At 38.8% G+C, this 18,254-nt stretch overlaps 2 protein-coding genes across 2 annotated transcripts in view; one reads left to right on the top strand and one right to left on the bottom strand.

Annotated features, from left to right (window-relative positions):
• LOC307132138 (piwi-like protein 1) overlaps positions 1–8,503 on the bottom strand; it is a gene marked incomplete at its 3' end in the record, with an annotated part of 14,677 nt that extends 6,174 nt beyond the window's left edge. The window contains exons 1-4 of the mRNA XM_079826303.1: positions 8,377–8,503; positions 8,005–8,118; positions 7,822–7,927; positions 7,599–7,727 (exon numbers count right to left, since the gene is read on the bottom strand). Of these exons, the coding sequence (XP_079682429.1) occupies positions 7,599–7,727; positions 7,822–7,927; positions 8,005–8,073 (304 nt within the window). The 5' untranslated portion in view covers positions 8,074–8,118; positions 8,377–8,503. The remainder of the gene's footprint in view (positions 1–7,598; positions 7,728–7,821; positions 7,928–8,004; positions 8,119–8,376) is intronic.
• mfsd14bb (major facilitator superfamily domain containing 14Bb) overlaps positions 1–18,254 on the top strand; it is a 669,309-nt gene that overhangs the window by 112,654 nt on the left and 538,401 nt on the right. The gene's annotated exons all lie outside the window — the stretch shown is intronic.

Raw genomic sequence — 18,254 nt, 5'->3', positions numbered from 1 at the left:
TATTTATGCTATCTACACCCTTAAAGCTATAATTAATCATTAAAATATAATTATTATGTATTCTTAGCTAGCCTATCTGTGAAATCCAAAAAACTGATTGGCACTTTTTTTGTTTTGTTTATTAAGTAGCCTACGAAATTAGTGCGTGAAAATAGAGTACTTTCAGTACATTATGCAAGTGTACTTTTTCACCTAGTGTGCTTGCTGTCGCCCGGCTGGCGTCGCTAACTTTTAGAGTAACTTTGTCTAACAAGATAACTTTACCAGACCCAGCTAACTTTTGAAGAAGTAACCCCTGTCAATACAATTGGATTAGCTGCCTGAAACGGAGAGATGTCCGAATCAACAAACACCAACGTGATTCAATGGGATTATCATTACGTTGTCAGAGGATATTGCCTTTAATAGAGCAGCACAGGTAAATCAAAATTTGCTAGCGGCTGGCTAGTCAATGTTAACTGATTATAAAGCTGTTAGTTGCCTTACTATGAGTTTATATTTTGCTATCTTTCTTACCAGTCTTTGAATATTTGCGTTTTAACGCGAGTTCAACCATCATTTGGCTGCGGGATTGTGCCATGGTTGGCTTGTTGTTTCTGTGTGTTACGATCGGGGCAAACCGCATACAATCCCCATCGTGACGAGGCTGAAACCGCAGTATCTGCGGTGTCAAAAGCGGGGAAACAAAGCTAGAACACAGTAACATCACTTACTGCGGTTTGCCTTGGTATTGGCTTGGATTTTGTAGTTACTGCAATTTTGACACGCTCGTTTCTCTAAAACTGGACAAAATTGAACCAGCAAACTTTGTCACAAGACAGAACAGATGTCACAAAGCCCATTTCAAGTCTTAACTCAATTTTGACCAAATTTGTAGTTACTGCGCTTTGCCTTTGGACGGCAGTATACTGGTCAGTTAATCGCCGTTCTTATAGCCTACGCGCTGCCACACACACACACACAGACAAGCCCTGAAGCCAGATCGCTTTCACTTTCGTCCTCACAAAGCTTTGTCATTTGTATGTGTTTTAAGTCCTGCCAGTTTGAACATTAAAGCGATTTTAGTCCATCAGATGTGTATTATGTTGAACTAATGGCTTATATATTGTGACAAACGAACACTCAGACAGAAGCTCGCACATCACGTGAAGATCACTTGCAGAGAGCAGCGCAGAAACGCAGTGTCAACGCTGTCCTGTGACTAAAGTAAAGTCACCAAAGTAGCTTAGAAACTCAACCGTTATAGATTTGAATACCTTTGAAGTAAGTACAAACCACAGCTTCATAATGAATAGAGACGGTAAGACTAATTCACACACACAATCACTCTCTCATTAATGCATTCAAATAAATGTAATGCAGGCCTACTGTGTTCATTTATCTGATGTACAAGCAGAAATCTGCCCCATAGACAAGAACTGCTGAAAGTGAACCGTTTCCTTCAAGTATTTTAACATCACAAAGAAATGCACTTTTTCATTAGAAGGTTTTTATTTTTGGTCAAATCGTTACAGCCCTAATCTTTGTTTCATCAGACCAGAGAATTTACTTTCTCATGGTCTGAGTCCTTCAGGTGCCTTTTGGCAAACTCCAGGCGGTCTGTCATGTGCCGTCTGGCCACTCTACCACACAGGCCTGATTGGTGGAGAGCTGCAGAGATGGTTGTTCTTCTGGAAGGTTCTCCTCTCTCCACAGAGAAACGCTGGAGCTCTGTCAGAGTGACCATCGGGTTCTTGGTCACCTCCCTGACTAAGGCCCTTCTCCCCCGATCGCTCCCCCGATTTGTCCGGGCGGCCAGCTCTAGGAAGAGTCCTGGTGGTGCCAAACTTCTTCATGTATGGATGATGGAGCCCACTGTGCTCATGGGGAACTTCAATGCTGCAGAAATGTTTCTGTAACTTTCCCAAGATCTGTGCCTGAGGTCTACAGACAATTCCTTGGACTACAATTCCAATTCCTTCCTGTGGGACCTTATATAGACAGGTGGGTGCCTTTCCAAATCCTGTCTAATCAACTGAATTTACCACCAGTGGACTCCGTCCGGTCAAGCACCTGAGCTCAGTTTTGAGTGTCATGGCAAAGGCTGTGAATATTTATGTACATGTGAATTTTTAGGGCCCGAGCACCGATGGTGTGAGGACCCTATTGGATTTCGAAAGTTTATTAGGGCCCAAGCCCAAAGGGCGCAGAGCCCTATTGTTCCCCTAAGGATTATTTAGGGCTCAAGCCTGAAAGGGCGCAGAGCCCTATTGTTCCCCTAAGGATTATTTAGGGCTCAAGCCTGAAAGGGCGCAGAGCCCTATTGTTTTCCTTAGGATTATTATTATTAGGGCCCAAGCCCAAAGGGCGCAGAGCCCTATTGTTCCCCTAAGGATTATTCTTTTTTTTTTTTTTTTTTTTTTTTCTTCTTTTTTTTTGACTTCTCGGGTACTTTTGGGGCACTTAACATGCTCGAAAACTCTTGAAACTTCGCACAGGCGTCGGAATGCGCGGCCATCAGAGCCGGGCTGAAGCTGGTACCCGGGCGTGGCAGGGGGGCTCGACAGCGCCCCCTAAAGTGGGGTCTGAAAACTTGGTCTATATATCAAACACACTTGCACGTACATGTATGAAACTCGGTACACATATAGACCTCATTGGGCCAAACAACTTTCGTGCTCTAAGTTACGTGTCAGCCCAACAGGAAGTGAGCTGATATGGGTTGTTCTGAAAACACATGCTCTGGAATTTAATATACTCCTCCGAGGCCATTATTTCAATCAGTGCCAAACTCGGTCAGCATAAAGTCAAGACACAGAGGATGCTAAATTGCGAGCGGATTTTTGATAACTCAAATGGTTTGGCCGTGGCGAAGCAACGAATTTATGGCGAGAAAAGGGAAACAGGAAGTGTGTAATAACTTGTGCAAACATTGAATGATTTGGATGAAACTTCAGCTGTGTGTTCGTTGTAAGAGGCCGATCACATGGATATGACTTTTGTGAGTCAAAGTTATAGTGCCACCAACTGGCAGCAGGAAGTGTGTCACTTTCAAAAATGCTTTGAATCCCCATCTTATTTGCACCCGATTGACTTCAAACTTCATCAGTATAATGTGAAAACATGACAGATAGAGACATATGAATGGATTCCTAATATTTCAAAAAATGTTGCCATGGCAACATGTCAAAGTTTAATAATGTTTTTGGCTGTTTGTGTGCCCTCCCCTCTATCACCAAAAGGGGGCAGTGTTGTATTATTTTTGAAACTCCCTTTCTCTGTATGTGTGCTTGTTAATGTGATTCATGAGGACACAAATGTGTATGATGACATGGGTATTACACTGGTATTACAACGTAGTGGTTAATGTGGACATGAACTATGACACTATATCACTACTCATACAGGACTAATTTTCTAAATGACATTTGAGTTACAATTCTTTTCACCTGACAGCCGTGATTTCATGTACTCATTCAGACAGAACTCTTTTTTAAAAACAGAGGAGTGTGAGTGTGTTTTCTATACATGTGCTTTACAGAAGGTCATGTGCTGTGTTTGCAAAGATCACTTTTGACACATTTGTCTTTAAATTCATTATTTACTGACATAGTTCAAATTTATAAAAAAAAAAAAATTCACATTATTTTCTACAAGTGTCTGTTTATAAGTGTCTTTTTTCACAGAAAGTTAGTTTGTTTGAACGTGAATATTTGTATAATTCAGGGTCTGAGTTTTTACGTTCTCCTCGTAGGCGATTTATTCAATCTCCACCAAACTCGGTCAACGTGAAACGGAAGCTTAACGCATTAAAAATATTTAACGCAAATAACGCAGCGTCCGTTTTTATATCCATTTTTGCTTAGCGTTACATGATCACCACGCTCCTATTCATGTAAATGCTTCCAAGCGCGACAAGACATAAGAGAGCGCGCTGTATGCCAGTGTCCTGTGTGTGTGTGTGTGTGTGTGTGTGTGTATGTGTCAGTGTCCTGTCTGTGTGTGTGTGTGTGTGTGTGTGTGTGTGTGTGTGTGTGTGTGTGTGTGTGTGTGTGTGTGTGTGTGTGCTTGTTTATGTGATTTATGAGGACACAAATTTGTATAATGACATGGGTATTACACTGGTATTACAACATCAAGGTGGTTTATGAGGACATTTCAAATGTCCCCGTAAATCAAATCACTTTAAAAACATATTAAACAATGTTTTATTAAAAATGTAAAAATGCAGAATGTCTCCTGTGAGGGTTAGGTTTAGGGGCAGGGGCAGTGTAGGGGGATAGAATATACAGTTTATACAGTATAAAAACCATTACGCCTATGGAGAGTCCTCATAATGCTGTTGCACCAACATGTGTGTGTGTGTGTGTGTGTGTGTGTCAGTGTCCTGTCTGTGTGGATGCGTCTCATGTCAGCTAATCAAGGGACACTGACACACACACACACACACACACACACACACACACACACACACACACACACACACACACACACACACACACACCAGGCCCGTCGCGACAAGGCAGGCAAACCAAGCAATTGCTTGGGGCCTCGAGCTGGCCTGGGGCCCCAAGACAGCGACAGGTTAAGAATAAAATGAAACGACAAACTGTGTGAGCGCCCCATTGATAGTCAATGCAGTAAAGTGCAATGACACTGTTATCGGGATCCCCCTTAAGGGGCCCCTCTCAGAAGTCGCTGACAGCAGCCAGCCAACCACGCGATCTCTGCTGCGGCAAAATACAAAACATCCTCGGATTTGAAGCGGAATTTTATGCTTCAGGAAGCCAGAAAAGAAAATAGAGAAAGGAAGAGGAGGATAAGAAAAAAAACAAGATAGTGGTATGTGATAAATTACACTGGATAAAATAGCTCTACTTGTCTTGTACAAAAAAAGTGTAAGTTTGCAGCAGGTAGGCTAGCAAAAATATGTTTATGTTAGCTATCGTTACCTGCCTGACGGCAAATGCTGCTTGTAACGAACAGTTAGAGCAACTTTTTTTTTTCGAACAGACGAAATTACATGAGATTGCTATAGCTTTGTAATATGTTTTGATGAAAGTGGCATAGCATGCTATACTAACTATTATTTATGCTATGCATAAATAACCTGGAATAGTTAATATAGTATGCTATATTAACAATTATTATAAACATTATTTAACCAGAAAGAGGCAGAGGAACATTATTTTTTTCATAGCTTATCTTTGTGTGCTAGTGTCGGGATATATACGGTAGTGACAGTTTATGCAAATATGACATTATTTTTATGAGTTACCAATAGATCTTGAACAATTACTTTATTCTGTGTCAATTTTTACACTGTTACATTTTGAAGTACAGTATCAGGACAACCCACATGTTTGACTGGTACTGTTTACATGTTTTACTGGTACTGCCCACATGTTTTACTGGTACTGTTTATTAACTATTTATCAAGGTATTATAGTCATCTGTTGCAACTTTATAATAACCATCTAGATAATGTTTATAGACAGTTTACAAACCAACTAGTAACCCTTAAGTATTCCCAAAGTGTTAGGAATATCTGGTCCGTCTATCTATGTAATGTTTATATATGTTTTAAAAACGGTTAAAGGTTTACAAATTTTTTTTAATGATACAGTGGTGTTTTTTGCAAATGTTTTCAAATTTTATGGACAGTATATGCAACAACAGTATTTGCACTGTCTCTATGTCCATTTTGCTTGGGGCCCCCAAATTTCTTCAAACGGCCCTGTGTGTGTGTGTGTGTGTGTGTGTGTGTGTGTTAGTGTGTGTGTGTGTGTGTGTGTGTGTGTGTGTGTGTGTGTGTGTGTGTGTGTGATATGTAGGTTTAGGGGTAGTGTAGGGGGATAGAATGTACAGTTTGTACAGTATAAAAACTAGGGGTGTAACGATTCATCTACTACATCGATGTATCGATTTATTTTCCTATGATCTAACTACATCAATCTGTGCTCGGCAAGTTGGCCTTCCGGACGACATATATCGATCTAACATCGTTTTAAAAGGTAATCAATCGATTGTATCGATCATAGGAAATAACACATTGGATTTAAGCACGTCAGACTTTATATGGATGTTTTTTCTTAGCACTTTTAATGATAAAGGCGTTAAACGTTACTCGATTCAGTCTGCCTATCTGTGACATCATCGCAACGCACCTGCAGCAGCGCTCATTGAAATGAATGGGATCGTGACGATTTGTCGCTGCGTGTCGCTGGCGGTGTGAACGGGGCTTGAGAAAACAAAACATAGCATGGCGCATGGCAGAGGAGAAGCCAACGAGCGAGAAATTATCAAGCCACCAGGAGAAAGAGCTACCTGTACTTTCAACCCTTGCTTGTTACCTGTGCATTCCTGACACCAGTGTGCCAGCAGAGCGAGTTTTAGTACAGCTGGCGACATAGTGAACGCACAGAGAAGTGTTCTGCGGTCAGATCATGGTGATATTTTTGAAAAAGAAATCTGTAGAGTCATTGAAGAGTAGTTGGTTACATTTTATCTTTTGTTAAATATTGTTTGTTTATTAAACTGAGAGTAGTAGCAGGTTCAGCCAGTTTATTCAATCTGAAGAAATGTTGGTTGCACTTTATTTTTGATATTAATATTGTATTTGTATTATTTTAATGTTGAAAAACAACAGCAAAAGTAGCAGGTAAACTTACTATTAATTAAACCTGAAGAGAAGTTAGTTGCACTTTATTTTTGATATTAATATTGTAATATTTTTATGTTGGAAAACAAAAGCAGAAGTAGCAGGTTAACCTACTGTTGAAATGTTGGTTGCACTTACTGTGCTTTTATTGAAAATGTATTGAATATTGAAAATGAGAGCAGAAAAGGTTAACTTCCTGTTAATTCAACCTAAACTGTTGGTTGCACTTTATTCAAATAAAATTTGAATGCATTTGCCATTAATTGTTGTTTACTTGTTTGTTTATATCCATAATTAATTGATATACCGGATTCCCTTACAAGAAACAACAGGAATCTAGGAAACTTCACCTGCACTGACCAGTATCCAGATAATTATTTCAGTCACACAATTTTTGGCTAAAAAGTTACTGAATCGATTTCAAGTCACTGAATCGTTTCGGATCGTATCGTTCTAAATTAACCAATATCGTCCTTGAATCGTATCGACAACCTCAAATCGTGATACGAATCGTATCGTTGTTAAAACGAATCGTTACACCCCTACTAAATGCCTCTTCTATAAAACTGCTTGCCATTGTATTTAGGGAGCTGCAAATATAGACTAGAATGTCAAGCACTTTTCCAGCTAATCCTAAACTAACTTTTCTACACGGAATAGTAAGAAAAGCCCTCTTTGTTCTCTTTATATGTATCTGTGCAAGAGAGCTGTGAGAGAGCGAATGACACCACACAACATCTCCATGAATTTGTGCATGTAGCAATTTAATGTTTATATATTTTAAAGCACTGAATCGCTATTGAATCACGATTAATTAGATTCTTAGCATTTTAAATCGATTATTGACTGAAATCAATAATTCACGATTCAGAAATACATGTTTCAAGATCAATGTATCCGCGATGCATATTGCAAAACAGCAAAAATCAATTCATGCTCATTAACATTTTGGTGTTACCTGTTTTGCACTCTTTCACATGTTCCATGAGTTGGCGAGTGTGGACACCAGAATCATGGAAATCCCGCCTGCGCCCACCTCTCTCCCCTATCTTTACCTGCTGAAAGCCTGCAGAAATCGTGAGCATTGCTACAGGGAGATATAAAGAAAAGAGTAAGATACAGGATTTGTGAATGTTATAGTATATAATAGTGCAGTATATATTTCCACTAATTGCACTTACCTTCTTCAGACATCGCTCCAGGTGCAGGTCTCCCTCTGCCCACCAGCTGTCCTTCAGGTGCAGTGGGCATAACTGGCTTTGCAGCCTCTTGTGATAATGGTGGTTGCTGCAGAGGAATTGGAATACTAAAAAGCTTATTTCAATAAAGATATATCATATTCAACTAATTATAAATAAACTCACCGCGCCAGAAGCAGCAGGCTCCTGACCACGACCTCTGCCTCTTGATCTCTCTCTTGCTCGTCCCGTCATTTTGGTGCTTTTTCAAATTGCTTTGACTTATTCCCATTCAAAATGCTGTACACACAAGTAAAGTTAGTCGCTTATAATTTGCGTTTGAAAACTCAGTTTGGAACAAACTAGTAATGTGAAGCGTTCATAAACCAACAAAATACGTTTAATAACATGTTTTAACTCATTTCATATAGTCGGTCAAGTTGTGAGCTGACGTGGCTTCTTATCACAGAATGAGGCTGACAATGTAGTTATTGGATAGTATTCTATACAGTGATAAAGTCTACGTCAATCAGCACTGCTTTATTATTATTAAAATACCAGAGAAGGCTTGAAGAACTCAAATACACCATATCTTGATGCGGTCGTGTTTATTGTCTTCATGTTTACTCAGTCAAAGCGTTTCTATCTTTCTTTTATTCAGACTACAGCGCTAGCTAAGCTTCACATTAGGGATTTCCTGAAAACTTCCTGAATACTGAGGCAAATGTGGAGTTTCTGCTCGAAGGCGCCCTCTGGCATCCAGTATGAATTAAACTTTTTGGTAACAAATTAGATAAATAATACTTCTCTCTAAATAAATGTATATGACAATCCATATGTTTCTCTTAAATATACAGGAGTTTTTTCCCCACAGTGGATGCATAAGAGGCTCATATTTCATATTAAAGACAGACTTTAAGAAATTGATATCGCAGATAAAAAGCAGATTTTTAAAATGATTTTACAATAAATCCTTAGACCTACTCATTCCCCAGGGTATCCAAGTCAAATTTAAGACTTTTTAAGACCTTTTCAAGACCATTATGAATTAAATTTAAGACCTATATCACGCAATTAAAAAAAAAAAACCTACAAAAGGAAATGCAGAATCACAAAATTACTTGCAAAGCAAAATCATTTATTCAAATTGAACAAAGTATTAGTAAACTTGCACTTCCTCATAGCTCAATCCCAGCAGGATTAATATACAAACACACTACCGGTCAAAAGTTTGAGAACAGTAAGATTTTTTAATGTTTTTACAGAAGTCTCTTCTGCTCACCAATGCTGCATTTAGGTTATTAAAAATACAAAAAAGCTGTAATATTGTGACAGTTCTGTTGTGACTGTTCTCTATGTGAATATATATTAAAGTGTCATTTATTCCTGTGATCAAAACTGAATTTATCATCATTAATCCAGTCTTCAGTGTCACATGACAATTCACTAATCATTCTCATATGAGGATCTGATGATCAACAAACATTTATGATTATTATCAGTGTTGAACACAGTTGTGTAAAACAATTTTTTTTTAGGATTCTTTGATGGATAGAAAGTTCTAAACAACAGCATTTATCTGAAATAGAAAGTAAAAAAAGATTTCTGATGGATTGTGACTCTAAAGTCTGGAGTAATGATGCTGAAAACTCATCTTTGAATCACAGAAATATATTGCATTTTAAAATATATTGAAATATAAAATAGTTATTTAAAATTGTAAAAAAACAACAACAAAAAAACAAAAAAAAACAAACAAATGCAGCCTTGGTGAGCAGAAGAGACTTCTTCAAAAACATTTTAAAAAATCTTAAAGGTAGTGTGTGTGTGTGTGTGTGTGTGTGTGTGTGTGTGTGTGTGTGTGTGTGTGTGTGTGTGTGTGTGTGTGTGTGTGTGAATCATGGGCGGATCTACAGGGGGGCAAGGGGGGGCAGGTGCCCCCCCACTCTAGAGCCTTGCCCCCCCAGCTGCCCCCCTAACTTTGATGATCCAAAAACTGTACTTGTAAAAACAACCCGCCAGTATGTCCAATACATTTACCAAAAGTAAACCATTAAATGTTTTATTTTAAATGTATTAAAATTAAAATACCCCTCCCCCGCCCCTCAAATACTTAGCTAAGTCCCTGATTCAAACGTGCAGAGCGGCGTTCGCTCAGTCTGGCTCGCGTCATTTTTTCCCCCAAACCAGTTAAGCGCAAACCACGCCCCTTACGCCAAAACCACGCCCCTTACGCCAAAACCACGCCCCTTACGCCAAAACCACGCCCCGCAGCATTGACTCCCGTCTATGACTCGATTTCATTGGTCAACTCTGTCACAGCGCTTTTTTTTTTTTGTCACAGCGCTGATTGCTGAAACACAAAACGGATGCTCGCGTTTGTGTACTAAAATAAAAGTATCCCTTTTATTTTCTATTTATTCACTTATTTGTGTGAAATGTTTTCAAAATCGTATTTATTTTGGACACTCGTTAACACTAGCAACTGCACAAAAAAGGCACTTCTTTTTTTGCAATATTTTCATTCATCTTACGCACCTTTTTAATGTTTTTATAGGTTACACAGAATATACAACTTATAAAAAACATTAAAAAGGTGCGTAAGATGAATGAAAATATTGCAAAAAAAGAAGTGCCTTTTCTGTGCAGTTGCTAGTGTTAACGAGTGTCCAAAATAAATACGATTTTAGTCAAACCTAAACTACACACACATACACACAAAATGAGCTTAACAGTGAGGAAACTACACATGTACTACTGTATGGAACAAAAATCTACAAACACAAGAAAAAGTTTTTTTTAAAAGAAAGGAAAAAAAAACATTCCTTTTCAAATTTTTAATCGATTCTTCATTCTTTAATATAGCTTTAGCTGTTTGGTCATAGCCTTCATTTAGCCCAAAAAAAGACGTTGAAAACTGGGCTCTGTTTGGTCCGTCAGATTTGGTCCAAATTTAGCCCAAAAAAAGACGTTGAAAACTGGGCTCTGTTTGGTCCGTCAGATTTGGTCCAAATTTAGCCCAAAAAAAGACGTTGAAAACTGGGCTCTGTTTGGTCCGTCAGATTTGGTCCAAATTTAGCCCAAAAAAAGACGTTGAAAACTGGGCTCTGTTTGGTCCGTCAGATTTGGTCCAAATTTAGCCCAAAAAAAGACGTTGAAAACTGGGCTCTGTTTGGTCCGTCAGATTTGGTCCAAATTTAGCCCAAAAAAAGACGTTGAAAACTGGGCTCTGTTTGGTCCGTCAGATTTGGTCCAAATTTAGCCCAAAAAAGACGTTGAAAACTGGGCTCTGTTTGGTCCGTCAGATTTGGTCCAAATTTAGCCCAAAAAAAGACGTTGAAAACTGGGCTCTGTTTGGTCCGTCAGATTTGGTCCAAATTTAGCCCAAAAAAAGACGTTGAAAACTGGGCTCTGTTTGGTCCGTCAGATTTGGTCCAAATTTAGCCCAAAAAAAGACGTTGAAAACTGGGCTCTGTTTGGTCCGTCAGATTTGGTCCAAATTTAGCCCAAAAAAGACGTTGAAAACTGGGCTCTGTTTGGTCCGTCAGATTTGGTCCAAATTTAGCCCAAAAAAGACGTTGAAAACTGGGCTCTGTTTGGTCCGTCCGATTTGGTCCAAATTTAGCCCAAAAAAAGACGTTGAAAACTGGGCTCTGTTTGGTCCGTCAGATTTGGTCCAAATTTAGCCCAAAAAAGACGTTGAAAACTGGGCTCTGTTTGGTCCGTCCGATTTGGTCCAAATTTAGCCCAAAAAAAGACGTTGAAAACTGGGCTCTGTTTGGTCCGTCAGATTTGGTCCAAATTTAGCCCAAAAAAAGACGTTGAAAACTGGGCTCTGTTTGGTCCGTCAGATTTGGTCCAAATTTAGCCCAAAAAAAGACGTTGAAAACTGGGTTCTGTTTGGTCCGTCAGATTTGGTCCAAATTTAGCCCAAAAAAGACGTTGCAAATTGGGCTCTGTTTGGTCCGTCAGATTTGGTCCAAATTTAGCCCAAAAAAGACGTTGAAAACTGGGCTCTGTTTGGTCCGTCAGATTTGGTCCAAATTTAGCCCAAAAAAGACGTTGAAAACTGGGCTCTGTTTGGTCCGTCCGATTTGGTCCAAATTTAGCCCAAAAAAAGACGTTGAAAACTGGGCTCTGTTTGGTCCGTCAGATTTGGTCCAAATTTAGCCCAAAAAAAGACGTTGAAAACTGGGCTCTGTTTGGTCCGTCAGATTTGGTCCAAATTTAGCCCAAAAAAAGACGTTGAAAACTGGGCTCTGTTTGGTCCGTCAGATTTGGTCCAAATTTAGCCCAAAAAAAGACGTTGAAAACTGGGCTCTGTTTGGTCCGTCAGATTTGGTCCAAATTTAGCCCAAAAAAGACGTTGAAAACTGGGCTCTGTTTGGTCCGTCAGATTTGGTCCAAATTTAGCCCAAAAAAGACGTTGAAAACTGGGCTCTGTTTGGTCCGTCCGATTTGGTCCAAATTTAGCCCAAAAAAAGACGTTGAAAACTGGGCTCTGTTTGGTCCGTCAGATTTGGTCCAAATTTAGCCCAAAAAAAGACGTTGAAAACTGGGCTCTGTTTGGTCCGTCCGATTTGGTCCAAATTTAGCCCAAAAAAGACGTTGCAAACTGGGCTCTGTTTGGTCCGTCAGATTTGGTCCAAATTTAGCCCAAAAAAAGACGTTGAAAACTGGGCTCTGTTTGGTCCGTCAGATTTGGTCCAAATTTAGCCCAAAAAAAGACGTTGAAAACTGGGCTCTGTTTGGTCCGTCAGATTTGGTCCAAATTTAGCCCAAAAAAAGACGTTGAAAACTGGGCTCTGTTTGGTCCGTCAGATTTGGTCCAAATTTAGCCCAAAAAAAGACGTTGAAAACTGGGCTCTGTTTGGTCCGTCAGATTTGGTCCAAATTTAGCCCAAAAAAAGACGTTGAAAACTGGGTTCTGTTTGGTCCGTCAGATTTGGTCCAAATTTAGCCCAAAAAAGACGTTGCAAATTGGGCTCTGTTTGGTCCGTCAGATTTGGTCCAAATTTAGCCCAAAAAAAGACGTTGAAAACTGGGCTCTGTTTGGTCCGTCAGATTTGGTCCAAATTTAGCCCAAAAAAGACGTTGCAAATTGGGCTCTGTTTGGTCCGTCAGATTTGGTCCAAATTTAGCCCAAAAAAGACGTTGAAAACTGGGCTCTGTTTGGTCCGTCAGATTTGGTCCAAATTTAGCCCAAAAAAGACGTTGAAAACTGGGCTCTGTTTGGTCCGTCCGATTTGGTCCAAATTTAGCCCAAAAAAAGACGTTGAAAACTGGGCTCTGTTTGGTCCGTCAGATTTGGTCCAAATTTAGCCCAAAAAAAGACGTTGAAAACTGGGCTCTGTTTGGTCCGTCAGATTTGGTCCAAATTTAGCCCAAAAAAAGACGTTGAAAACTGGGCTCTGTTTGGTCCGTCAGATTTGGTCCAAATTTAGCCCAAAAAAAGACGTTGAAAACTGGGCTCTGTTTGGTCCGTCAGATTTGGTCCAAATTTAGCCCAAAAAAGACGTTGAAAACTGGGCTCTGTTTGGTCCGTCAGATTTGGTCCAAATTTAGCCCAAAAAAGACGTTGAAAACTGGGCTCTGATTGGTCCGTCCGATTTGGTCCAAATTTAGCCCAAAAAAAGACGTTGAAAACTGGGCTCTGTTTGGTCCGTCAGATTTGGTCCAAATTTAGCCCAAAAAAAGACGTTGAAAACTGGGCTCTGTTTGGTCCGTCCGATTTGGTCCAAATTTAGCCCAAAAAAAGACGTTGAAAACTGGGCTCTGTTTGGTCCGTCAGATTTGGTCCAAATTTAGCCCAAAAAAAGACGTTGAAAACTGGGCTCTGTTTGGTCCGTCAGATTTGGTCCAAATTTAGCCCAAAAAAAGACGTTGAAAACTGGGCTCTGTTTGGTCCGTCAGATTTGGTCCAAATTTAGCCCAAAAAAGACGTTGAAAACTGGGCTCTGTTTGGTCCGTCAGATTTGGTCCAAATTTAGCCCAAAAAAGACGTTGAAAACTGGGCTCTGTTTGGTCCGTCAGATTTGGTCCAAATTTAGCCCAAAAAAAGACGTTGAAAACTGGGCTCTGTTTGGTCCGTCAGATTTGGTCCAAATTTAGCCCAAAAAAAGACGTTGAAAACTGGGCTCTGTTTGGTCCGTCAGATTTGGTCCAAATTTAGCCCAAAAAAAGACGTTGAAAACTGGGTTCTGTTTGGTCCGTCAGATTTGGTCCAAATTTAGCCCAAAAAAAGACGTTGCAAATTGGGCTCTGTTTGGTCCGTCAGATTTGGTCCAAATTTAGCCCAAAAAAAGACGTTGAAAATTGGGCTCTGTTTGGTCCGTCAGATTTGGTCCAAATTTAGCCCAAAAAAAGACGTTGCAAATTGGGCTCTGTTTGGTCCGTCAGATTTGGTCCAAATTTAGCCCAAAAAAAGACGTTGAAAATTGGGCTCTGTTTGGTCCGTCAGATTTGGTCCAAATTTAGCCCAAAAAAGACGTTGAAAACTGGGCTCTGTTTGGTCCGTCAGATTTGGTCCAAATTTAGCCCAAAAAAAGACGTTGCAAACTGGGCTCTGTTTGGTCCGTCAGATTTGGTCCAAATTTAGCCCAAAAAAGACGTTGCAAACTGGGGAGACCTCCCTCTCCACTAGGCATATCAGGTGCTGTTTTTAAAATGCAGCGCATGTGTAACTGCAAAGGGCAAATAGGCCAACTCCAATGTGCGTTACTGCCCGTTAAATCGTGCATCCGCGTGCCGCGCACGAAAGCAGAATGTAAACCATTAAAATTAAAGGTGAAAAAAATTTTGAAAAAAATTCAAGCCCCTGCCCCTTTTGTCTCAAAATGTAATGTGCCCCTCCCTGGTAACAGTAAATAATATGTATTACTATTATTATAAATATTTTAATAAATAAAAATACGCTTCTTTACCATTTTACCACTAACAATATTACAAAAAGTATTTTTTTATTAATTTTATTTTGGCGGAGGTGGATCGGTAGGCGGAGTTACCTTTTCAGCTCTATGCACGCAGCCTGCGCACAGCACAGCAATTAGCCACGCGAGTTTTCAAACTACTCGATCAGCAGGTAAGCTAATACAGAAAATGTATATTTATCCTACCACCACGCTACTGTAGGCTAAAGGTTGTGGGAGCATGCAAGTTATGCTTAATTATAATAAAAGCATAACTCGAGTCTTGAGTTCAGCAGCAGCATTCTGAGTCTGACAATGTCATTCAATTTGTTTTTATCCAAGACCATAGCACATCCTCTCGTTATTAGCTCGGGGAAATACATCTAGAAAAATAAAAAATGAATTAACCTGTTAAACTGCACCCCCACTTTGGGGCTCACATCTGAAAACGACCTACCTGAATTAAAACAATTATAGCTCCTGAGAACAGTGTGCTACAGGCACAATTAAGGTATCTTTGGAAAGAAGACACTTGGGACTCTACTAAAAAGCAATCAGAGTTGATAATTCTCAAACAGATAAAAAATTATAATAGTTGAAATGCCTCAAAAATTATTTGCACTACACAGAATGTTGTATTATTTCATGTAAAAATATATGAAAATAGACCTGGAGGAATCCAGTTCAGTTATGGATTGAAAGCCACACGACTTATCAGTTTATAGTTCAAGTTTGAGGAAGATATAATGAAAAATGTGGTTCATGCAAGCTTTTTTCCAAGACTATGTCTGTTCCATTTCTCCCTCCGCCTGCTTGAGGCACATCCCCAGAAATGACATCTCCCAACTAAAACAATTGCAGTTGCTGAACAATTTGCACTACATGCACAATTTAGACATCTTTAAAAAGAAGACACTTTAGAGTTTATTACCCAAACATTAAAGTAGAAAAAAACTTAGAAAGACAAACAGTTATAGAAGTTGAAGTGTCTTGAAGATGATTTGTGCTACAATGAACACTTTATTATTTGATGTAAAAATATATGAAAATAAGCCTGGAGGAATCCAGTTAGTTAATGAATTGAAAGGCACAAGTCTCATCAGTTTATATTTAAAATTTGACGAAGATATCATGAAAAATGGGGTTCCTGCATGCTTTTTTCTAAGAATATGTCCAGGTGCCAAGAAACCTAAAGGAGACTTGATAACCTAATGTTATGAAGTGTACTGCAAGCTGTTTTAGCCATCATATATGATGCTTGAATGCTTTTTCAACTATAAAATAATAGGCAGAACCATAAGACTTTGTATTAGTGATTTATTTGTACAACAGAACTTATAAAAATATAATAAAAATGAAATATTAATAAAAAAAGAGCTAAACTTCTTTGCAACTGAAAATACAACAAGTAATATAAGTATAATAACTATAAATATAACTAGTAATATAAATAACAATATAATATAAATATATAGCTATAAAAACACACACAATTTGCAAATGTAAAAAAAAAAACATTTACTGGCCTTTTACTGGCGGATTCAGGTCTACAACAGCAAGTGCAGATCTTGAAGAATCTGAAAGCGTTCTTCTCTTTTCTGCTGGTTGGCTGGTGCTTGGATGCCATAGCTCATCTGAAGACTCAACCTGATGCCTGTAGAATGGCAAGGAAAGGAATGAGAATTAGCACTGCATGTCCTATTTCTGTATAGTTTGCCCATTCAATCAACAATCACACTGTCATCATTCACTCTAATTACAGGCCATCCCATGAACAATGAAACTGATGGGCAGTCGGTTAGACAGCATTCATATTGACGGCCACCTATACATTCTCACACAGCCCAGGCATCAATCTAACGGCCGGCTATACAGTGAGCATTCATATTGACGGCCACCTATACATTCTCACACAGCCCAAGCATCAATCTAACGGCCGGCTATACAGTGAGCATTCATATTGATGGCGGCCCATACATTCGCACACAGTCCTACAATCAATATAATGGCCGGTGAAACAGTGAGCATTCAACAATCACACAGATGGTCGGCCGTCCAGAACTTTTCTTTTTTCGTCAATTTGTTTTTTGTAGCACAGGGGAAAAAATGCATTTTATATATTATATATATATATATATTTTTTTTTTTCTGTGTGTGCTAGAAAAAATGCTAAATATCAGTATATGTATAATCTATACTGGTATATTGTCATTTTTCTAGCACACAGGAAAAACATAAAATAAATACAGTCTCAATATATATATATATATATATATATATATATATATATATATATATATATATATATATAAACAATTACATGTGTTATATATATATATGTTTTATTTACACACACATGGGGAAAAATTATATATAATTTTTCCCCATGTGTGTGTAAATAAAATATAATATACCAGTATGCATTATACATATGCTGATATTTTGCATTTTTCCTAGCACACATGGGGAAAAATTATATATAATTTTTCCCCATGTGTGCTAGGAAAAATGCAAAATATCAGCATATGTATAATGCATACTGGTATATTGCATTTTTTCTAGCACACAGAAACAATAAAATAAATACATTCTCACACACATTCTCAATATACATAAACAACTACACATAGCAACTCACCGGTATGTTATTGGATCAACTTCTCTGTCAACAAGCACCGTCATCGCTGTCTTCACTCTCCTTTTTCACATCGCTGCTTCGAGTGAGCTCAAATAAAGCATCTTCAGCACAATAAAAACTTATTTTGACGATCCATTGGATAATACATTCCGTCCAGTTAGTAAGATTAGCAAACAGTTACTACAAAGAGACCTCTGTTTGTTTACTAGCGCGTTAGCTTTTAGCTGTCAGATGGGGGTGTGTCAAACTCGGAGCATCTCGTGGGAGATAGCGCCACATTCATTGGCACATTCAGATGAATAAATATTCACGCCCATGTGACAAATATACACATGCAAGGTCTCGTTGGAATCGTGTGCTCATTGGCTACATTTTCTGTCAGTCATGACGATTCAATGCTTTTATTGGCTCCAGATAAACAGACATTATCATTGGATGAGCACGTCATGACATCAGATAAAACGATCGCTATGGTTGGATATTTTTGACTATATCGCGGCTATCTTTGCATGTTTTTGAGTGGGGTTAGTGTTTTTGGTGCATTATTTTATTGCATAACAGTCTAGTATGATACTTCGCTCCGCAGAAATGCGATGTAAACAAAGGATTAACCATCAATATTACACCGTTATTGTTTCGTTGGATTAAAATGCTCTATGGGATGTTATTCAGTGGACCCTCACCTTTCCATTCGTTCTGGAATTGTTTGCACTGGATGCGTGTGTGGCTCGTAATTAGGACACTAAAGGTATGTGCTCTGTTTTTATTTATGCTTGATTTGATGTGTATTGCTTACATTCATGCAAAAATACAGCCGTTATAAGCTTGTCATTGAAAAACAGTGGTCTGTCCTCGATGCTTGAGGTTTAGACCTTTAGAATGATATATAG

The sequence above is a fragment of the Gobio gobio genome, assembly GCF_949357685.1.
Source record: "Gobio gobio genome assembly, chromosome: 10".
Classification (NCBI taxonomy): Eukaryota; Metazoa; Chordata; class Actinopteri; order Cypriniformes; family Gobionidae; genus Gobio; species Gobio gobio.
This window is presented reverse-complemented; position numbering and strand designations above follow the sequence as displayed.